We start from the raw sequence: 24,417 nt of genomic DNA, 5'->3' as shown, positions 1-24,417 counted from the left end.
GGGGGAAGTGGTAGACGTAGTATATCTTGACTTTAGTAAAGCTTTTGATACTGTCTCGCATGACCTTCTCATAAACAAACTAGGGAAATGCAACCTAGATGGAGCTACTATAAGGTAGGTACAAAACTGATTGGAAAACCATTCCCAGAGAGTAGTTATCAGTGGTTCACAGTCATGCTGGAAGGGTATAATAAGTGGGGTCCCACAGGGATCAGTTCTGGGTCTGGTTCTGTTCAACATCTTCATCAATGATTTAGATAATGGCATACAGAGTACACTTATAAATTTTGCGGATGATACCAAGCTGGAAGGTGTTGCAAGTGCTTTAGAACAGTGGTTCTCAAAGCTGGTTCGCCACTTGTTCAGGGAAAGCCCCTGGCGCGCCGGACTGGTTTGTTTACCTGCCGCGTCTGCAGGTTTGGCCGATCGTGGCTCCCACTGGCCGCGGTTCGCCACTCCAGGCCAATGGGAGCTGTGGGAAGGGCGGCCAGCACCTCCCTTGGCCTGCGCTGCTTCCCGCAGCTCCCCTTGGCCTGGATCCGCGATCGGCTGAACCTGTGGACGCGGCAGGTAAACAAATCGGTCCAGTGCGCCAGGGGCTTTCCCTGAACAAGTGGCGGACCAGCTTTGAGAACCATTGCTTTAGAGGATAGGATTAAAATTCAAAATGATCTGGAGAAGTGGTCTGAAATAAATAGGATGAAATTCAATAAGGACAAATGCAAAGTATTCCATTTAGGAAGGAATAATCAGTTGCACACATACAAAATGGGAAATGACTGCCTAGGAGGGAGTACTGTGGAAAAGGATCTGGGGGTTATAGTGGACCACAAGCTAAATATGAGTCAACAGTGTAACACTGTTGCAAAAAAAGCAAACATCATTCTGGGATATATTAGCAGGACTGTTGTAAGCAAGACATGAGAAGTTATTCTTCCACTATACTCCGCGCTGATCAGGCCTCAACTGGAGTATTTTGTCCAGTTCTGGGCACCACATTTCAGGAAGGATGTGGACAAATTGGAGAAAGTCCAGAGAAGAGCAAGAAAAATGATTAAAGGTCTAGAACACGTGAACTATGAGGGAAGATTGAAAAAAACTGGGTTTGTTTAGTTTGGAAAAGAGAAGACTGAGAGGGGACATGATAACAGTTTTCAAGTATGTAAAAGGTTGTTACAAGGAGAAGGGAGAAATTTCCTCCCCCACCCCCCAACTTCTGAGGGTAGGACGAGAAGCAATGGGCTTAAATTGCAGCAAGAGAGGTTTAGGTTGGACATTAGGAAAAACTTCCTAAATGTCAGGGTGGTTAAACACTGGAATAAATTGCCTAGGGAGGTTGTGGAATCTCCATTATTGAAGATTTTTAAGAACAGGTTAGACAAACACCTGTCAGGAATGATCTAGATAATACTTAGTCCTGCCACGAGTGCAGGGTACTGGACTAGATGACCTCTCAAGGTCCCTTCCAGTTCTATGATTCTATTCAAAAAGACAAATTAGAACAAGATTTGTAGATAATACAATGGGGTTTGATTAAATTAGAAACCCAGGCTGTGTTCACACATGGAAATTGTGGCACCCATTTCACAGATTCATAGAGTCCAAGGCCAGAAGGAACCATTGTGATCATCTAGTCCAGTGGTGGGCAACCTGCGGCCCGTCAGGGTAATCTGCTGGTGGGCCGCAAGACAGTTTGTTTACATTGACTGTCCGCAGGCAGGGCCGCCTGCAGCTCCCAGTGGCCGTGGTTTGCCGTTCCTGGCCAATGGGAGCTGCGGGCAGTGGCGCGGGCTGCAGGGACGTACTGGCCGCTGCTTCCCACAGCTCCCATTGTCCAGGAACGGCGATCCATGGCCACTGGAAGCTATGGGCAGCCATGCCTGTGGATGGTCAATGTAAACAAACTGTCTTGCGGCCCACCAGCGGATTACCCTGACGGGCCGTGGGCCGCAGGTTGCCAACAGCTGATCTAGTCTGACCTCCTGTATAAGACAGACCATAGAACTTCCCCAAAATAATTCCTAGAGCAGATCTTTTAGAAGAACATCCCATCTTGATTTAAAATTTGTCAGTGCTGGAGACTCTATCATGACCCTTTGTAAATGCTCCAATGGTTAATTCCCTCACTTAAAAATTTACACCTTATTTCCAGTCTTAATGTGTCTTTAACTTCCAGCCATTGGATCATGTTATACTTTTCTCTGCTAGATTGAAGAGCCCATTATTAAATATTTGTTCCCCTGTAGATACTTACAGACTATAATCAGCTCACCCCTTAACCTTCTCTTTGTTAATCTAAATAGATTGAGCTCCTTGAGTCCATCACTGTAACATACATTTTCTAATCCTTTAATCATTCTTGTGGCTCTTCTCTGAACCCTCTCCAATTTATCAACATCCTTTTTGACCTGTGGACACCAGAACTGGACACAATATTCAAGATGCAGTGCATCAGGCTGACAGACCTATAATTACCTAGGGCATCCCATTTACCCTTTTTAAAAATTGGCACAACATTAGTTTTCTTCCATTCTTCTGGAACCTCCCCAGTACTCCAAGACTTATTGAAAATCAACATTAATGGTCCAGTGAGCTCCTCAGCCAGCTCTTTTAAGTCTCTTGGATACAAGTTATTTGGATCTGCTGATTTAAAAATGTCTGACTTTAGAAGCTTCTGTTTAACATCCTCCAGAGATACTAGTGGAATAGAAAGAGTGTTATCATCACCATATGTAGAAACTATATAATCTGTTTTCCCTAAATTCAGAACAGAAATATGTATTGAACACTCTGCCTTTTCTGAATTATTGTTGATAATTGTACCATTTCCATCTAGTAATGGATCAATACAATTATTAGGATTCTTTTAATTCCTAATATATTTTTAAAAATTCCTGTTGTCCTTAACTCTGCTGGCCACAAATTTCTCCTTATGTCTCTTTGCTTCCCTTAACAATTTTCCACAGTTCTTAGCTTCTGATTTGTATTCATTACTATCAACTTCCCCCTTCCTTCATTTTATATGCCACTATATATATATAATGCCACAATTGAGGAAGAATGCTATGCTGGTTAAACTGACCTCGTTTAGAGTAGAAGTGAAGGCAGCTATATATATATATATATATATATATATATATATATTTCTGGGCATCTAGTAAGTTCTTAAATGATTCCAAATTATCATTCACGTTTTTCTGATTAAATTTTTCCTCCCAGCATATTTGGCTCATACACATTGTAAAACACATTGTCTCCACTCATCCTACGTAAAAGGCGTGTTGAAAACGATCATTTCCCTGATGTGAACAGCATCTATTATTTCCATAACCTATTGTAGAGTAGTTGACCACGGATAGAACTATTTCATTTTTTATGTAGGTAGTTCATTTGAGTGTAGTTTTGTGACTTCTGATTGTAAGATTCAGAAATCCATGGTATGTTTCTTACCTGTGTCTGTGTATTATGCTTTATTATTGAGTTTGCTTTTGACTATTGTAAAGAGAATGAATTTCTGAATATTTGTGATCTATATAGTTATGGCAAATTGCTGAAACTTCCTCAACATACTAAATTAGTAATTTTCTTATTAGTAATCTCAAAATAAATATATTAAAATGGCTTACTTTAAATCAGTATTTGCTTAATTAATGCTTTCTTTTTATCAGAAGAATTCAAATGGCCAAAATCTGAATACTTCTTCAGCATATGGTAATGATAAGCCAGTCCCAGGAAACAATTTTGTGATGGATTTACACTTGGAGCTTATTCAGGCTCAACACAGAGTTGCTGTGAAACTTCTTAACATGAAACAAGGTAAGGTTTAATAAAGCTAAATAACTTTCACAGTTGGATTAATGTGTGTATTAGTATATTTTTGTAATGTTATTTAAGTCATAAAAGTTTGTCAATGCTTGTAAAATGCAGCAAATTTGGGGCAGTTTATATTTCACACACAATCAGAAATAACATGTTGAGATTAACATTTGTTTATCAAACAATGTCCTGCAACCTTTAATCTGTGCTCAGTTACATCAGTGGGAATTAAACCTAAATATGGACTCCAGGATTTGGCTCCTAGACAGTGAGTTACATGATTTCAATTGTATTGCAAATTGCTGAAATGTCATTAAAATAAAGGAAGGAGGAAGCTCTGTAGATGGATCATCTGTACTATACACTCTCTCTAGAAAAGTAGATTTGAATAATTTATTTTATAATATTTGTAGTCTCAATTTCTATGCTACCAATTTACCCTTATATACTCGATGTTAGTAAGAAACCTGCTCTCCCACTCTGGTATGGAAGGCCCCAAAGAACCACTCTGCTTGGTCCATTTTTGAATATTTAAAAGCCACTATAAATCTTGTACTTCAGGATTTCCCATGAAATTCTAGTGTGATAGGGTACCTCTTTCACCTTGTCAGCCTCAGTGTTTCTCCCTTGGACAGTGTAGGCGCCTGGAGTAAATCAGTCTGACTCTGGAGGGGTTTTCTCTTCACTGTGGTTTATTTTTCCTTATTTACATGGTTGGCCGTAGGCTAGACCCAAGAAGTTCTCTTAAGCAAAACGAGAAAAAACCCTAACTCCCAACACAAACAGAAATATTTTCCCCTTTCCCCTCTCCGGGCTGTTATTGTACTACACTGGCTCCGATCTTTCACCAGAAGAAGGGTTTTTAAAGGACACACACACACGGGAACACACACACACATATTGTTGTTATTACTTCTTGGTACTTCCTTTCAAAATGCTTGTGGTGAGCCAGGAGTGGCTAGGGGCTGTAGGAGGGCTGTGGGCTCTGGCAAGATGCAGCCCCCATGTGACAGCACGAAGCCTGCTTTAAGCCACTGTCACACATGAAGCTCGGTATATGTCAACAATGGGGAGGTTCTGGGGGTCTGTGGGCAGGAGTGATGGCTGTGCCCCCCTCGACACACTGGGGTCAGCAGTGCTGGCTGGGGCACCAGTTTAATAATACTGCGAAGGGCCCCATAATCCTAAGGATGGCTCTGACCATGGCCTTATATCTTTCAGGACTGACTTTGTCACGCTAGATCAGTGGTTCCCAAACTTTTTCCGCCGCTTGTGCAGGGAAAGCCCCTGACACTCCGGGCTGGTTTGTTTACCTGCCGCATCGGCAGGTTCGGCCGATTGCGGCTCCAGGCCAATGGGAGCTGCGGGAAGTGGTGTGGGCCAAGGGACGTACTGGCCGCCGCTTCCAGCAGCTCACATTGGCCTGGAGCAGCGAACCACAGCCAGTGGGAGCTGCGATCGGCCGAACCTGTGGAAGCGGGAGGTAAACAAACCGGCCTGGCCCGGCAGGGGCTTTCCCTGCACAAGCGGCGGAACAAGTTTGGGAACCACTGCACTAGATAACACAAGATTCCTCTTTCCCATGAGCTAGCAGTGCTCCTAAAGATGGTCGGGATAAGGGGATGGAATATTTTTGCTTGTCAGCTCACTCCAAGAAATGCCGATGATCCAAACAAAAGAACATAGAGGAACATATATTGTCAGAATAAGAATTCAGAAACAGAACTATCTATAAGCCCTCTGACAATACTCTTCAACAGGGACATTATAATGAGCAAGATGATGAAGTGTTTTCTTTCCCTATAGGTGTTCAAATGGATGGCAAAAATCTCAAGTCTACTAAGTCTCCTGGGAAAGATGTAAATTGCCTTCATCTCTTCACAGGTAATGCATATTGATCTATTGATTAAAAAGCTTATTGTATTATTGGTATAAAATTTGTAAAAAATTAAGAATTCATATTATATCACTTGTTTAACAATATATTTGTTTCACAGAATCAGATATAATGAATAAAATCAAAAAGAATAAGTTATCCAAAGCTATCTTCCTGATGCAGAAGGCTGTATTGATGTTCCCTAAAGGATCAACCAGTTCTTTCCAAAAGCACCTCCTCGAGGTAATATAAATGATCTTTATTGTGAAATTTCTGAAGTACCCTTTAAAATATCAGGTTTCAGAGTAGCAGCCGTGTTAGTCTGTAGCCGCAAAAAGTAAAGGAGGACTTGTGGCACCTTAGAGACTAACAAATTTATTTGAGCATCATCAAGGATCTACAACCTATCCTGAAGGACGACCCATCATTCTCACAGATCTTGGGAGACAGGCCTGTCCTTGCTTACAGACAGCCCCCCAACCTGAAGCAAATACTTCCCGGCAACCACATACCACACAACAGAACCACTAACCCAGGAATAATAAATTTGTTAATAATAAATAATACTAATAAATTTGTTAGTCTCTAAGGTGCCACAAGTACTCCTTTTCTTTTAACCCAGGAACCTATCCTTGCAACAAAGCCCCTTGCCAACTGTGTCCACATATCTATTCAGGGAACACCATCATAGGGCCTTTAGGCATCAGCCACACTATCAGAGGCTCATTCACCTGCACATCTACCAATGTGATATATGCCATCATGTGCCAGCAATGCCCATCTGCCATGTTCATTGGTCCAACTGGACAGTCTCTACGTAAAAGAATAAATGGACACAAATCAGACGTCAAGAATTATAACATTCAAAAACCAGTTGGAGAACACTTCAATCTCTTTGGTCATTTGATTACAGACCTAAAAGTGGCAATTCTTCAACAAAAAAACCCTCAAAAACAGACTCCAGTGAGAGACTGCTGAATTGGAATTAATTTGCAAACTGGATACAATTTAATTTAGGCTTGAATAAAGACTGGGAGTGGATGGGTCACTACACAAAGTAAAACTATTTCCCCATGTTTATTTTCCCCCCTTCCCACCCCCTCCGCTGTTCCTCAGATGTTCTTGTCAACTGCTGGAAATAGCCAACCTTGATTATCATTACAAAAGGTCCCCCCCCCGACCCCGCTCTCCTGTTAATAATAGCTCATCTTAAGGGATCACTCTCCTTACAGTGTGTATGGTAACACCCATTGTTTCATGTTCTATGTGTGTGTATATAAATCTCCCCACTGTATTTTCCACTGAATGCATCTGATGAAGTGAGCTGTAGCTCACGAAAGCTTATGCTCAAATAAATTTGTTAGTCTCTAAGGTGCCACAAGTCCTCCTTTTCTTTTTAAAATATCAGTTTTTCACATTCCATGTAACTGAAGACTGGATTATTTCTTCTTGCAAAAACACCCCAAAGGAAGGGATCTGAGTATATATGCTGGGTCTGCATGGAGAATTTGTAAGGGGAAGTCCTTCCTCACTCTTTCTGTCATCTCCTCGTTTGGAGGTTGTGGGGATGCTCCGTTCCCATGTGGTGCACCCAAAGGGAGCCCAGCCCAGACTAGCTGTGGGCATTCCTCACTCCTGGAGAGGCTCTCTGCTTCCAGGGTTCCTAGTGCAGTGTCTGCTGCTGCTTTTGTGGCAGCTGGGACCAAACCTTAGATTAGAATATTCGGGTTTAGTTGTTATCTTGTCAAGATGCCAAAATTTTACTGATGGCACAAGTACGAAGGTGAATGGCAACTTTCAAAACGTTTATAATCAAACCTGAGTAAAACTTCATGGGACAAAGAAAACCCATCTCCCACAGGGCTTTCTAACTGCTGAATTTCAAAGGTCTGCTCCAAACAAAAGTGGTGTTAGAACTTCTCACAAAAAGATTTCAACAGAATCTTTTATAATGGAAAGAGTTAGGAAAACTAAATATAGGAGACACTAATAGTATGTTACTCTGTCTGTGATATGGGTCACTCAAGTAATAATGCCTGTGCTAATGGCCTTTTACTTGAACTTCAAATTTTCTTGTGTTATTGCATTTTCTTCAATTTTCATTTGGGTTTATTTCTCTTTTGAAAACAGTTTTTATTGAATTCTGAGGAACATTCCAATACTGTAAAATTTCTTAAATTTGTAGCAGTTGAGAATTAAGTACATTTTAAACCACTTTATCATTTGAGTGCCATCAATTTTAAAGAGGGAATAAGCATGTGAAATTTTTCTCTTCAGACCATTAATAATAGTTGTCATTGTGGAAGCATGAATATGTTGAGTTCCTATCCTGTTCTCAGAGAACCTGGTCTAGTGTCCAAAACTCACCCTTTCCTGGGGTGAGCAATACTGTTGCTCAAAACACTGATGCAACATAACTTTATTGGTCAGGACACGTAGGTGAATGAAGTCAGACACAGAATAGATTTAAGTGTTAGGGTACAACTTTATTAACTTAACACTGGGGAGAGGCACTATATGCTCACCCATCTCTCATATACCGGCGTTTAACTCTGTGCGGTGTTGGGTTATCGCAGGGGTTCTCAAACGTCATTGCACTGTGACCCCCTTCTGACAACAAAAACTACTACACCGTCCCAGGATGGGGGACTGAAGCCTGAACCCATCTGAGTTCCGCTGCCTGGGGGGGCCCAAAGCCTAAGGGCTTCTGCCCCAGGCAAGCGGCCTATAACCTGAGCTCCACCACCCAGGGCTGAAGTCCTCAGGCTTCAGCTTCGGCCCTGGGCAGTGGGATTTGGGCCCTGGGTGGTGGGGTTCGGGCTTTGGTCCTGCACCCCAGCAAATCTAAGACAGCTCTTGTGATTCCATTAAAACAGGGTTGTGACTCACTTTGGGGTCCTGACTCACAGTTTGAGAGCCACTGGGTTATAGAATTCCCTCGATTTAACCAATATTTTGGGTAAGACCCTCCTTAGCCTACCCTTGGACTCATCTCGCTTCTGAAACCTCTTGCCCTCCCTCCTATGGGGATAGAGGGTACCACAAGGGGACCTCAATCTGTGAAGAATTCAGGTTATTCCTCCTCCCAGAGGCACAAGTTTCACCAGCAAAATCTGTGTTTCTTTTATTCTTGGAGCTAGCTTTAGTCTTCTTCTGCACTGAATACTGGCTGCACATTGCAACAAACTAAATATGCTTCTTCAAGTGCTTGCTCATATCGATTTCAGTTAAGTGTGCGTGCGCCATGTGCAAAGTCATAGGAAAGTTTTTCCCCTAGCAGCACCTGTCAGGTCAGCTTTGGAGCCCCCTGTGCCTCTCTGGCGCTCAATATATGCCCTGCTGACCTGGTGCCTGCTCAGTTCCTTCTTATCGCCAGTGATGATTGCTGGAACTGTGGTGGCTTGCTTAGCAAGTTCTCCTCTTATTCTCCTAGCCTTTCAGTTTGCTGTAGTTTTAGAGTTAGTTGTAGTTATGGAGGCAGCTCTGAGACCACAATCTGCCTTGGCGCAGCAAGACCCGGCACCGAGTTCATCAGTGTGGTGCGCTCTGGCATCCGTGGCAGAAGTAGCACCGCAGAAGGACTCTGGCCACTGGTCCCATTCCCCGGCACCACAGGAGTTGGCCAATGGGACGCGTCCAAGGGAGGAGTACTCGGCACAGAAAGCTTTGGAGCAAAGGGGCCCATTGAGTCCGGTGCCATTGGACTCCCCAAGCCATGTGGTGGAAGAGGTGGGGCTCCGCATCTACCTCAAACACCTTTGAGGCTGTGAGGGACCTTATTGCCATAATGGCACTGTGGTCTCCAGCCCTCCACGACAAGCCTCCAGCGCCACCAAATGCGGCACTGTCCCGAGGCAAGCTGGCGATATTGCATCCACCTGCATCTCGAAGGCACCGCTCTCCTGCACCGACAAGGAGGCACCGCTTTGAGTCTCGGCACCGATCCATCTCATGACAACACTGGGACTCGCGGCACTGGTTGGACCTCTGGCACCAGTCTGGCTTGCGGCACTGCTTACCATCCCGGCACAGATCCTCATCTCGGCACAGGTCCTTGACTCAGTGGAGGTCCCATTCTCTGCACCAGTCATCACAGCACTGGTTGAGGTCTTGGCGCTGGTTGTCTTTGCGGCGCCACTCCGGATCTCGGCACCGCTCCTGTCAAGGCTGATTCCCCACTCTGGCACTTAAAGTGCAGAAGGTGGGGACCCACAAGGACTCTAAAAATTAATACTTGCCACTCCAGGCTTGTATTAAACTCCCAGGGTTACAGCTTTTCTCTTACCTTGCATGGGTAGATGCTGCCACCACCCAAGAACAGAACCCATTTGATAGCCCAGGAAGGCACACTCGAGAATCCCTGTGGGGTACCCTCAAGCCCTTTCATCCCCCATCTGGGGAAGAGCTGAGAAAGAAAAACAAAAGAAATCAGCTGTTGTCACCAGCTAATTAAACATGTGCGCAAACCTCTTAAGACACAAAAATCCGATTCTGTTCTTAAAAAAAGTTAATTTTATTAATAAAAAAAGGAAAGAAAATACATCTGGGAACTTAGGCTTTTGCTAAATTTTCAACAAAACAACTACAAGGATTAAGCATCAAGAATAGCTTTCTTGAGGTCCAGCTTAAAGGTTACAAGCAAAACAAAAGCACCTGGGGTTAGCACAGAGGAATCCACAAGCCATAAAGAAATAAAAGGGATAACCTAACTGTGTCTTCCTAGACATTTCCTGCTTTACTTACATATCTGGGCTTTTAGATGAGTAGTTTCTAAGTATGATACTGATGATTTTTCATACCTGGCCCAAGCTTCTCACAGCATAACTGTTCCCTGTCTGCCTCTCCCCAAAAACAACAGACAGACAAAAAGGGAGTCCTATTTCAATTTTTAAAAGTTCTAGCCTTCCCATTGGCTTTTGGCTAGATGCCCACTCACTTCCTTTTACCTATCCATAGCAGTGAGACTTTTTAACTCTTTACAGGTAGATCAATTAGAGAACAGCTACTAAGAGGGATTTTATAGCTACTGGCTGGCTGGGTGTCCATAAAAGAGAGCTACCCCTTCATTTATCACAGCTCCCCATCCTTGTGGCACCGTTCACCAGCCCAGCTTTGCTTGGCACCGTCCTGGCCATCAAGATCCTGCTCCTCGTCTTTGGACTCGGAGGTGGGGTCCAGATACTTGCACTGGAGCTGGCACCAGTTGGCACACAGATGCCCCGATATGGGCACAATGCCATGGCCAGTGCAAGGGCAGGGGCTGGCACAGTGGCCCTTTTGGACCCCCTGGGCATATCACTACGTCCAGGGTACTTTGTCCAAGGGCTCCTGGTCAGTGGTATCTGAGACTGGGGAGCCAGTGACCTTGGCCAGCTGCCCTGCCCCCAGGGGCACTGAGGGGACTCTGGCCTCAGTGCCTCCCCTGGAGCTGGCCCCTGCTCCTACAGATGATCCAGGGATAATCGACCTGGAACAGGAGGCTGGGCAGGAGATTCCAACGGATCAGGAGGTCCAGGATGTCCCTGTTCCCCTGCTTGCATCCCTGTCATCCTCTCCAGATGAGGCAGCGCTGGGGACTTCTACTTCAGGGCTACCACCCATAGACAGTGGTGCCCACCAGGACATGCTGCGCAGGGTGGCGCACAATATGGGTCTACAGGCCGAGTAGGTGGCAGAACAAGAGGACTGTGGATATACTGCCCCCAGAAGGTCAATCCAGGGTGGTCCTGGCACTTATCAAGACCATCCAGGTCAACTCGAAGGCCTTGTGGCAGACCCCAGCCTCCATTCTCCCCACAACTAAAGGTGTAGGAAGGAGGTACTTTGTCCCCTGTAAGGGGCACAAGTTTTTGTACATCCACCCACAGCCCTGCTCCTTGGTAGTGTCAGTGGTGAATGAACGCGAGAGGCACGGGCAACAAGGACCCACTCCAAAGTCCAAGGACTGTAAAAGACTCCACCTTTTTGGCAGGAAGGTCTATTCCACAGGTGGATGACAGCTCAGGATTGCTAATCAGCAGGCAATCCTGAACATATACAGCTTCAACTCCTGGAAGTCCATGCTGAAATTTAGGGAGCTGTTAGTTTCTGAGTTCAGGGAGGAGTTTGGGGCTATTGTTGAGGAGGGCAAGGCAGTGGCACGGACCTCTTTACAGGCCTCACTGGATGCTGCGGACTTAGTGGCGCACACCTTGTCTTCCAGCTTGGCCATGAGGAGGAGCTCATGGCTGCAGGCCTCAGGTCTGCTGCCCAAGGTTCAGCAGACCCTCCAGGACCTGCCCTTTTATGGGGTGGGATTATTTGCAGAGCAAACTGACTCCGGTCTGCATAGCCTAAAAGACTCAAGGACTACACTGAAGTCGCTGGAGATGAGCACCCCAGCTACTCAGCAGAAATATTTCAAACCACAGCCCTCTCAGCATCCCTACCAACTGCATCCTAGACAGGACTTTTCTAGGAAGGTGCGGTAGGAATGGCAGGTGGAAGCCGTCCCAGCCCTTGTCCATTCAGGGCCAGGCACGCAACTCTTCAGGCTCCAAGCAGGCCTTTTGAAGGTGTGCTCAGGGATGGTGTGCCACACTATGGACTAGATCCTCAACCCTGTTTTCTGAACCGTCTATCCCATTTCTACCATGCTTGGGCCATGCTGGCTATTCTCTCCAGTTCTGCTCCTCTCCTCCCTCCCACCCCCCTTCCCTGTCCCTCTTCAGGGATCCTTCTCACAAGCAACTCCTTATCCAGGAGGTGCAAATGCTCCTCGCCATAGGAGCAGTGGAGGAGGTTCCTCAGGATCTAAGGGGCAAGGGATGCTACTCCTTTTATTTCCTAATTCCCAAAGCCAAAGGGGGTCTCGACCCTTTCTAGATCTGCGGGGCCTCAGCAGATTCATGGTGAAGCTGAAGTTCCACATTGTCTCCCTGAACTCGATCACCCCCTCTCTCTGGATCTGGGAGACTGGTACGCCGCCCTCAATCTCAAGGATGCATACTTTCATATATTTGTACTGTCTGTTCACAGACAATACTTCAGGTTTGTGGTCAATCACAAGCACTTCCAGTTTATGGTTCTCCCCTTTGGCCTGTCCACAACCCCTCAGGTGTTCGCCAAGTACACGTCAGTCATTGCCGCCTTCCTTTGCCAGAGGCAGGTGCAGGTGTATCAATATCTTGATGACTGACTGCTCTGGGGGTGCTCCAGGGACCAGGTAGAAGCGCAGATACATAACGTGAGGTCCACGTTCAACAGGTTGGACCTTCTTCTCAATGAGAGCAAGTCAACCCTAATACCAATTCCAAAGATAGAGTTTGTCATGGCAGTCCTGGACTCAGGTCATGCCTGAGCATTCCTGCTGGAAACCCATTTTCTAATGATCTCAGATGCCATACAAGGTCTCAGACAGTACCCTACCACTACAGCAAGGGCCTGCCTGAGACTACTTGGTCGCATGGTATCTTGTACATTCGTGGTTCAGCATGCCAGGATGTGCCTCAGACCTCTCCAGATTTGGCTCATGTCAGCATACTGCCCGGGATGTGACAGTTTGGACTCTGTGGTCATTCTTCTGGGTCACATCCTCTAGTCCCTTGGCTGGTGGCTCAACCAACAAGACGTGAGCAAGGGAGACCCCTTTCACAGACCTCAGCCCTCCCTGTCCCTGGTAATGGACGTATCGGTGCTGGCATGGGGCGTGCATCTGGGAGACCTTCAGACACAGGACCTTTGGTCTTAAGACGAGCTCTCGCTCCACATCAACATCAAGGAGCTGAGAGCAATTTGATTAGTGTGCCAGACCTTCCAGGCCCACTTGAGGGGTCAATGTTTGGGAGTCACGATGGACAAAACAACTGCAATGTTTTACATAAACAAGCAGGGTGGCGCCTGTTCCTCTCCCCTTTGTTGGGAAGCCTTCCAGCTGTGGGAGTTCTGCATAGCCCACTCTATCCTTTGGGAGGCAACGTATCTCCCAGGATCACAGAACGAGCTGGCGTACTACCTCAGCAGATCGTTCCGCAACCACGAGTGGTCCATCCAGCTGGATGTCATCCTTACCATCTTCTAGAGGTGGAGAACTCCCCATATTGATCTCTTTGCCACTCGGAGCAACAGGAAGTGCCCGAGGTGCTCCTTCCCTCAGCCAGGGCTCCCTTGTGGATGCCTTCCTCCTCCCATGGTAAGATCATCTCATGTATGTGTTCCCACCATTTCCTCTCGTACACAAGGTCCTGCTCAAAGTCTGGAAGGACAAGGCGGCAGTCATCCTGGTGGCTCAGGTGTGGACATATCAACACTGGTGCGCCATGCTCCTGGACCTCTCGGTAGACATCCTGATCATGCTACCACTGCTCCCGGATCTGATTACCCAGGACCATGGTCGCCTTTGTCACCCAGACCTCCAGTCTCTCCACCTCATGGCCTGGAAGCTTCATGGCTAAACCCCATGGAGCTCATGTGCTTGGAATTGGTCAGGGAAGTTCTGCCTGGTAGCAGGAAGCCCTCCGCTAGGGCCACCTATCTGGTAAAATGGAAGCAGTTTGCGATCTGGTGCTCCCAGAGCCATACTGCACCATTGCAGGCCCCCATTCCTGTCATCCTGGAGTACCTGCTGCAGCTCAAGCAGCAAGGTCTGGCTGCTTCTTCCATCAAGGTGCACCTGGCAGCTATCTCTGCATTCCACCCGGGAGTGGCCAGGTGCTCTGTCTTCCCCAACCCCATGGTAAGCCACTTCCTCAAGGGCTTGGAGCGCCTGTACCCACAGGTTAGGTAGCCCATCTCTGCATGGGACCTCAACCTGATTCTTTCCAAACTGTTGGGAGCTCCGTTTGAACCATTGGCAACTTGCTTCTCCTGTATCTGTCATGGAAGTTTGCTTTTCTGGTTGCCATTACTTTGACGAGGAGGTTCTCAGAGTTCAAGGCCCTCACTTCTGACCTTCCATACATGGTCTTCTTCAAGGACAAGGTGCAGCTCAGGCCTCACCCGGCTTTCCTTCCAAAGGTTGTGTCCCAGTTTCACTCCAGCCAGGACGTTTTCCTGCCTGTGTTTTAACCTAAACCTCATGCGAACAGCCAAGAGCAACAGCTCAACTCTCTGGACGTTCGATGGGCGCTTGCTTTTTACACTGAGCACACTAAGCTGTTCTGAAAGTCGAGCTAGCTATTCATGGCGGTAGTAGACCATATGAAAGGTCTCCTGGTCTTGTCACAGAGTATCTCATCGTGGATTACCTCCTTCATCCGTACCTGCTATGAATTAGCCAATGTTCCAACCCTGGCTCTCACATCCCATTCCACGAGGGTGCAGGCCTCATGGGCCGAGTTCCTGGCCAAGGTGCCAATTCAAGAAATCTGCAGGACAGTGATGTGGCCCTCAATGCACACATTTGCCACTCATTACACTATAACCCAGCATGCTAGAGATGATGCAGCCTTCAGCTGAGCAGTGCGCCAGTTTGTCATTCCATAACTCCAACCCCACCTCCAAGGTAGGACTTCGTAGTCACCTAACTGGAATCGATAGGAGCAAGCAGTCGAAGAAGAAAAAATGGTTACTTACCTTCTCGTAACTGTTGTTCTCCTAGATGTGTTCTTCATGTCCATTCCAGACCCACCCGCCTTCCCCTCTGTCGGAGTAGCCAGCAAGAAGGAACTGAGGACGTGCAGGGTCATATATTGAGTGCTATAGAGTCACCACGCCAGGGGGCTCCACAGCCAATCCGACGGGTGCTGCTAGGGGAAAACATTTCTGATGATTGTGCACGCGGCGCGCGCCCATCTAACTGGAATGGATACAAGGAACACATCTTGAAGAACAACAGTTACGAGAAGGTGAGTAACCATTTTTTCCAAAAAAAATCCTACTATTAAATTTCCAAAATCTAATCTAAAATTAAGATTTCTAAAATCTACTCCTTTTACCCTAACTGTGCCTCCATGTTGCTTCAGGGAAGGTGAAAAATCCCACTGCACATCCGCCACTTTGGCCCAATGGGAAAAAATCCTTCCTAATCCCCAAACAGGCGCTAGGTTAGACCTTCAACATCCTTAAAACACAGCTCCTGTATTACATCTAGAGGGAGGAAGGGTGAAGCAGCTAAAGTGGACAAAAGGCCCCCCAAATCCAAGAAGAGGTTTAAATTAATGGGGAAAGAGGGAAAGCGGGGAAGTTAACTCTCAATCACCCTCCCTCCCCACTGCCTGGCCAATGGGAAGCAGAGGGCCCATGGAAGAGGAGGAGGGGCCCAATCCTGCATTCTCATGTATGTCCTCTTCCACTCTCTCATATTTTTTCTGAGCTATTTCACTGCCAGTCCTATCATTATCTCACTCAGTGAGATAAAGTGGGGGAGGGGGGGCAACCTAAGCTTCCTTCCCAAGCATGGCTGTTCCTAAAGTTTCCTCCCAGAAGTTTCTCCAAGTTAACTCTCCGCTTCTCTCAGATCCCTTTGATCCTTTTTATGTCTTGATTGGAGCTAACTCTTTAATCAGCACCAATAGTAATTACTCACATCTTTCTCTACCGTTATAAAATCTCAGTTTGGGGTGACCCATCAAAGAGCCCTGCATTCCTGTTTTTGTATATTGTGAAATTCAGTTTAGCACAGAGGACTTACACAATGCCCCATTCACCACTTAAAGCCCACTAATCCTAAACCCAGGCCATAACTGATTGATGGGGCACTATGTGTGGGCCTCAGCATTGTGGAGAACTTTATCGTACTGTAATATTCATTTTGGAGATATTTTGCAAATATAAAATGTGTTTTGATTTTACTCTTCTATTCTTATTTTTCATCATAGGATGCATTAGCTTTAATTCAGAAGGTTGAAGCTGAACAAAATGCATTGTGCTCCAATCTGAAACAAGCTATGACTAGTAAGAAGAACAGAATCCCCCCTCCTCCTCTGTTGCTTTCCAGATCACATTGCTCCATGACATTTAAACCAGCCCCATTCACCTCAGATGTTCAGGTAATGCTTTTTATAATGACTCCATAAGAAAGATGTGAAACTATAAGTGGCAGTGAAGAAAGTTGCTTCAGCAATACCATATTTATCACAGTGCTCTTTATCATTCTTAGGTAGATTACGTTGTTTAAACTGAGTAAATTCTAAATTCTCATCTCTGTGAGTCACTGGTGACTCACTGTTGTGACCTTCACATTTACCAGCAACATTTCTTTTCCTGTGGTCTGTTCTCTTCTGTTACTGCAGTATATCATCCGTTTATGCTACCTGTCAAAACCTAATCCTTCTGCTAAACAGGCGCTATGCACACTTCAATCTGAAGTTTAAAATAACCACTATCTACAGTTTTTTCAAGACATGAATTTTAATAGTAAATCTTTTCCAACGTGTTCATGCTGTGTATAGAAATGGTGAGGACTCAATTGCTGTTCCGAGTTATAAACAAAATTCTGGAAATAGTGTTTTCAGACTTTGTATGATTATTATTATTATTATTATTATTATGACCAATTGACTGAATTGCAACCTTGAATTCACTGTGGGACAATATCTTTCCATTTATGCCCTAAATAATAATTTTTAAAAGTTTTAAAGCTAGTTAAAGCATCCAATATTTAACATTTTGTAATAGGTATGGGTATTTATTCCACTTTAATAAATGGCATAGTAAATTTTTAACAGATTTTATAGGGTATTCACCACTAGATGGTGCAATATGTTTATTTTTTTTATCCTTTGTTCAAGAACAGACTTTTTCCAGGAGCCCCTTTTTCCCCCCGAAGGTACATGTATATGTTAAACTGAAATCAGAAAGAGATTTTAAAAAAATCCTTCTTAATTAAAATTGCATACTCTCCTAAATTACATTTAAATAAAGGTACATATATTTCTTGCAGTGAAAGTCAAAACAAATCCAAATCTATTCCCTTATTAATTAAAAAATGGTTTCATTTCATGAAAAAAAACCCTGCCATATTTCACTATATATTTGTTTGCTTGAAAATGAACCGATTGTTTAATGACAATTAGTTAAATGTTAAGCCAAAAATGCAAATGATAAGAACAGGTAAAATTATATCTGTTGAGAATTTTAGTTTGGTATGTTCAACATTGTGTATATTTACAGTGAAGATGTAGCCACTCAATTTGTTGGATTTTGTAAAGAAAGGTGCAACATAACCTAAAACTAAAAGGGTACGTTCTCGTGTGAAACTTTAAAGCAAACTGTCACCACTTGAATAAAGTTGTAATAGTAAGAGACAGAGTCTGATACTCATGTCAAGTAGCATCTTACTTTACAAGTGGAATTGTTGATTTCAGTGGGACCATGCATGAACTATTCAACAGGAGTAAGGGTATCAGAATCTTGCCCTAAGTTATTTGTGATTTTGATTATTTAGTACTGATATATGGAGTTATGTTCTTCCTTAAGTTCTATTATTTGTTTTTACAAAATAACATAGTGTCTGGAAATGTAGAGAAACAAAATAAGTCTGAGTGACGCCAACATAATTACATGCTTTAAGGGACTCTGGGATGGAGTATTTCATTTTTAGATTATGGATTTGAATTCAGTCTTATTTGTGGTCTATTCATAGGCCTACTGTATGTAAACTGAGGTGATCCATTTCCTAATAGACAATGTCTTTATCCAGTAGAGCCCTTAACCACAAGCTTAATTTTATGCATGTAAATAGCTGTATTGAAGTTAATGGGCCCATTTCAACATCTGTAAAAGTCAATGTGAGTTTTTATATAGACTTCAGTGGGCTCTGGATAAGGTCCAGTCCTCACATACTCACTTGTCTAAGTACTTTGCTGAGTCAGGGCCCAGGTGTCCACATCATTAAAACCACCATCACAAATGGCACCTTTATTGGCAGTTCAATTTGAGAGTAAAAGGACTGAATGAGTGGGCATGAAAACCTAACAACTCTCTCACCTGTAGAGGTGGTCCCCTTGGGTCATGTTTGAGTCTCACTGGAAAGACAGTAGAGCAGCAGCGTACGTATTTGGCTATGTCTATACTTTGAGCTAGGGGATCTGATTCCTTTGCTTGTGTACACATACTCCTGTTAGCTCTTATCAAGCTAGCACAAGTATAAATAACAGTGCAGCCACAGTAGCATGCCACAGCTTAACCACGCCAAGTACATACCCATCGGTTTCAGGTGGGTTTATACTCGGCACAGCTAAACCAAGCCTCTGCTGTCACAGCCCATGCTATTGCAGCTACAGTACTAGTACTTGCGCTAGCTCTCATTGAGCTAGTGTGAGTGTGTGTGTGTGAGCAGAGGAATCACACCCCTTGCTTGTAGAGTTGACATAGCCTTAGTCACTGTGTGTTTTTGTACTTGCTTTCTTACTAAACTGTGGAATCATTTTCTAGTGCCATTAATCTAACAACTTTCATAATAACGACATTCACTTTAAAGCCCTTATTCTTATTCAGAAAATGTCATAAATTTTTCATTAGGCAATATTGCTTCTCACAGTAAATTGTAATAAATTAGAAATAATGGTAGATGTCTTTTTCTCAAAAGGTTTCCTGGTACAGTATTTTGGGCTGCGTAGCAGCAGGAAGCAATTTAAAAGTAAGGTTAAATAATCATCATCTTCCAAATGCAGGAGAAGAGGTAAGACCAAGATAAAACCTGTGCAAGTCATTCTCCCTCACTGAATGACTCACTATACAGCTTTCACTGGAGTGTGTATCTATCACCCCCCCCATTCCTCATCTGTATCTAATCAGCTAGTTTGGCCAAATCTTTGGTATATTTTTGATCTTTATTTGAAGTGTTTTAAGTTCTGCAGGTCTTAAGACACTCTACCTTCAACTCTTTTGGAATAATGCGTAGAATGTATCCGAGATGGTTACATTAGATTCCCTTTTTACTATAGCTGTTTTCTTCAAGGAAGTCTCCACAAAATAAAAAATAAAACAGATGAAAGTATAAAATTTATTTACAGTTTCTATCACTAGCTGCTTACAAGAATATAGAAATAGAAAAAGAGAAATTTAAAACAGATTTGAGAAATAAACAAAGGTAGTTCTTTTGATATTTTTATTAAGTAAAAACAGAGATGGACCTCTATTTCCTTTTTTAAAGGACATTACCTTAGATTTATTTTCACCCCACTCTTGGAGATTTGAGGGTGTCACTCCTCAGTAGCTGTCACATTCAAACATGAAGGCCTCTATACTCTTTGGGAGAGAGAACTTGAACCTTTTTAGGCTAAATACTTAGCTCTTCTCTGTGTCCTCAGTCACCCTTCAGCAGGGCCTAATACTTTTTTTCTTTCTGCTTTCAAGAAAGGAAGCTTGTAAACTATTTGCCTTACAGATTTCTCCAAGTATACTACCATAATCTGATCATAACATTCCATGATACCTGCCATGGAAACTTCACATATTTTATAGGCTAGGTACATTCTTTGGATCAGTGAATTTGATGGGTTGTAACTTTGATTATATGAAAGAAATGATTAAAAAACCCCAGAAGGTCTTACAATAAAGGTTTACTGTATTTTATTTATTTTTTTGTTATATGCAGTGCACATAATTAGAAATATTTTTGTTAACAGATACCAGCTGATGGAAAAAGCCTTCTGGAAATAAAAGGCTTAGATCCCAATGAAAAGTACATATTTGCAGTTGCAGCATACTCCTCGGATGGAAAGCTTATTGGTGATGCCATTGGGGAAACAACTAAACCAATCCTTGCTTATCCACCACTTTCTGCTACTACCGCTCGAGCATACCTGACTCAGGTAGATTGGATTTTTAATGAATAGATACATGTTTTTAATTTGGTTCAAGATTTGTTTCTGTCCCTGTGAATGGCGGTTCCAAACCTTATTTTAGTCAGGTTCCAAGACAAAATTTCAGGACTTGCCAACAAACATAATTAGGACAAATCACAACAAACAATAGACTTTAGCACTCTTACTAATTCTGACTTCAAAAACTATGTGGGACTATCTTAAGGGGGAAGAAGTTTTTGGACTAGGTCTCTTGTCCTTTTCTTTCTTTTTTCTATGTCAGTCGCTTCCTGTTTAATCCCTTTTTAGTCTCGTGTTTTTTTTTCTTAGCATCCTCCTCTTTCCTTTTGCTTTTTGGGGTTCAGGCCAACAGCAGGAGATCATCCGAATGGGACTCTCAGGATTGGGGATTAAAGATTTGATTAAACTTTCCAGGAGCCAAATCCAACCCCTCCAAAGGAGAAACCAGCAACAGGTTTCAGGAAAACTCTGTGAGACAACTTCGTTATACTTCTTGTAAAATTGTCTTCTCAACAAGGAGGAATTTGAGGGAGCTGCACATTGGACAGAGAGTGAAACCTTCCAGCCCTGTTGATTTTGGAAAGCTGTGAGAAAAGTTCTCCTAAACCTGCAGAGGCAAGAGCTGTGCACATGAATGTCTGCTCATTTTTGTGGCTCCATTTGCATCCCCTCATCCGTGGCTGCTGCAGTAATAGCAGTTGTAGAGGAAACCCAGAAGGAGTTACTACATCTACGCAAACTGTAATAACACCTACATGATTTCCACACAGGACTCTGTGCAGCAGAATGACCAAGGCCTTATTCCACCCTTTCTGATGCTAGTGCTGAAACTCAAGTCCTACAAATTCTAGCAGAATCAAATGGATGTTATATTTATTTTACTCAGATATGGTTCTGATAGTATTCTCACAAATGTTATAAACTTCCATGAAATGTAGAAAGGGGATAGAATTACAAGAGTTAAAACCTTGCTTATTACTGTAGTCAGAATTGACTTGGTATGGCTATGTAAACAACAAGGAAAGTCAACAGCTTTATTTGAATTAACACATTCATAATGATAATACTTGCTAACAACTTTTAGTATAAAAATCATGTCATTTCAAAACTATGCTTTTCTTGTAGATTGCCTATCAGACAGATAACTATGCATTAGCCAAAAAAGCATTTTCACCAATGTGGGACTATTTTGTCTTGGCTCCTTCAACACCATCTGCTGATCTAGCAGTTATTTCTGATAGCAACAATTTGACTATATCTCAGAACAGGTAATTGGCAAAAATGATTTTTAAATAGCAGTCAATTTTAAATGTGTACCATTTTATTTTGCAGAGTAACAAGCTGTGAAATTGTGTTGATACTCCTAGCATGAAAAATGCTCTAAAAATAAATCACAATTGTTAACTTTGTCATACAAAAATATATAGTGTCATGAAATTAGCACAGAGTTTTCATTATAAATGGTATCTCTAGAATTTGCATGTTTTTCCTTTGTAATAGTGTTTTCTCAGTCAAGACAGGTTACATTTTTAGGATTTGTTCATTAATTTTGTTAGCCTCATTTTCTGATGTCAAGCATAAGGTGCCTGGATCTAGACTTCCAGATGGTATGAGTAAGGCTAAAATTTTGTCATGGATATTTTTAGTAAAAGTCACAGACAGGTCATGGGCAATAAAGAGAAATTCATAGAAGCCCCCTGACTTTTACTAAAAATATCCATGATAAAATGGGAAGGAGCTGGGTAGCTGCAGGGGTGGCTGGGAGATCTGGGGCCTCCACCATCTGTGGGGGCTCAGAGCTGTAGGGTCCACTTTCCCTCTCCCTGGCAGTGGGGAGCTGCGGGGATCCCCCTGCTGCCACCATGGTGGAGAGCTGTGGGGTCCCCCTGCTGCGCACGGTGGCCAGGGGCTACGGAAGTCCCCCTCCCTCACTGCACAGCAGGGAGCTGTGGGGGTTCGTCTGCCCCACCATCGTGGCAGGGAACTTTGGGGATCCTCCTGCTGCCGCCGCCGTGAGGAGCTGCAGGGATCCCCCTGCCTACAGTGGCTGTGGAGCTGTGGGGTACCCCCGCTGTCCACAGAGGCTTGGAGTTTGGGGGCCTGCTGCCTCACGTGGCAGGATTATCTCACAGTTCCCTGCTGCTGCAGGAGGCAGCGGGACCCTGCAGCTCCCGGCTGCCGGGGCTGAAGTCATGGAGGTCTTTGGAAGTTCAGATTCTGTGACTTCTGTGACCTCTATGACAAAATCGTAGCTTTAGGAATGAGCACCTACAATTCCAATTGAAATGAATGGGAGCAACAGGGGCTCAAGAAATGCTGAAAGCCAGGTCTCTGGTGTCAATTGAGGCACTCAAAATCTGTTGATATTTGCAAATTGTTTTTGATTAATTAAAAAATCTGCCAATACATTTTTAATGTACTAAGATATTTTAGGAGTAATCCTTTAAAAATTATGCTACCTATAAATACATAAAATTCCAATTATATAACTGTGATAAAGGAAATAATGGAAATAAGTATTATAAGGTTTTCATAATTACAAAAGTTTTAAACTCAACAGTCCATTAAAATACCATAGGTACAGTCACAAAAGCAAGCAAACCTGTAATGAAAAGATAAGAGGAAAAGACACATTGTATTTTGATGTATAAAGTAATATACAAAAAAGAAATCAATATACAATCAAATGCATGTCGACTGCTGATAGATTAACAAACATTATCCAAAACATCTAGAATACATCCCCATCTTCTTTTAGGGATTATTGTGTAAATTATAAAACTTTGCCATCACTATTGAAATAAAATATAAATAAAATATTCATAAGCTTCAGTTTTGCCAGAAACAACCCAGGACATTAAAAGCCTAATGTAAAGAATTCAGAGCACAGAGGATATTAAGAAAAATAACTTTTTCTAAAAACATATATTGCTCTTACTTTTCATATTGTAAGCATAATACATTCCCACTTCCACAGCAAGACCAGAGTCATTGTAGTTGATTCCTATAAAGGAGACAATGCTATAAAATAGGGAAATTAGGAAGGTATACAAAATATTATTTGAAAAAAATAATTGGGGGTCAGACTTGGCAAGACTCCTTCCTTTCCAAAGATTCCAGAGTATCTAATAGTCTCATATTAATACATATTATAAAATCTTTTGTAAGCTTATTTTTGTGAAGTACAAAGCATTATTTAATTGAAATCCTTGTTAGAGATTTTGGGACCAGAACAGGCCATAGTACTCCCATTTTGCACTGCTTTTTCATTATCTTTTTTCCAAATCTTTCTTATCTTTTCCTAAACACATAATTTTTTTTGTTCCAAATTTAATAACTTTGGTGAAACTATATCCAACTTTTAGGTTTTGAATACCTGCTCAAATGCTTTCTAGAGATTTGCTTCTCCCTCAGTTCCAGATCCAACTCCCATTTAAATTAATAGAAATTCACTCATTAACTTAAATGAGTATAGGGTCAGTCCCTTAAATCTTAGTCAGCCTGTTTCAATTTGCTTAGCCGTAGATCTCTGATTGGCTAATTTGACTACATTAAAAGCAATAATGGCTAGTGGAGACTGCAGAAGGGGTTGAAAGGAGAGGAAAACACTCAAGCCTTGCACCATTAATCTTTGTTGATGTCTGATAAAGTCAGCTATATGAACAAGTCTCCAGACCCTTCGTTCCTTTATTTTCAGCTTTCTTATAGGACAGTAGTTCTAAACCTTTCCAGACTACTGTACCCCTTTCAGGAGTCTGATTTCTCTTGCATACCTCCAAGTTTCACCTTACTTAAAAACTGCTTGCTTGCAAAATCAGACATAAAAATATAGAAGTGTTACAGCACACTCTTACTGAAAAAGTGCTTACGTTCTCATCTTTACCATATAATTATAAAATAAATCAATTGGACTATAAATATTGTACTGTATAGGATATAAAGCAGCATAAACAAGTCATTGTCTGTGTGAAATTTTGG

The 24,417-nt window shown here is 43.1% G+C and overlaps 1 protein-coding gene across 5 annotated transcripts in view; it reads left to right on the top strand.

Moving 5' to 3' along the window:
- CFAP54 (cilia and flagella associated protein 54) overlaps positions 1-24,417 on the top strand; it is a 184,614-nt gene that overhangs the window by 28,990 nt on the left and 131,207 nt on the right. For 4 of the 5 annotated variants that reach the window (XM_038387606.2, XM_043491960.1, XM_038387607.2 and 1 more), the window contains exons 14-20: positions 3,669-3,816; positions 5,623-5,700; positions 5,814-5,935; positions 16,489-16,659; positions 19,200-19,292; positions 20,242-20,427; positions 21,565-21,707. In XM_038387606.2, the coding sequence (XP_038243534.1) occupies positions 3,669-3,816; positions 5,623-5,700; positions 5,814-5,935; positions 16,489-16,659; positions 19,200-19,292; positions 20,242-20,427; positions 21,565-21,707 (941 nt within the window). The remainder of the gene's footprint in view (positions 1-3,668; positions 3,817-5,622; positions 5,701-5,813; positions 5,936-16,488; positions 16,660-19,199; positions 19,293-20,241; positions 20,428-21,564; positions 21,708-24,417) is intronic. The other variant, XM_038387605.2, reaches the window with a different exon arrangement.

This window comes from Dermochelys coriacea, chromosome 1, assembly GCF_009764565.3.
Source record: "Dermochelys coriacea isolate rDerCor1 chromosome 1, rDerCor1.pri.v4, whole genome shotgun sequence".
NCBI lineage: Eukaryota > Metazoa > Chordata > Testudines > Dermochelyidae > Dermochelys > Dermochelys coriacea.
This window is presented reverse-complemented; position numbering and strand designations above follow the sequence as displayed.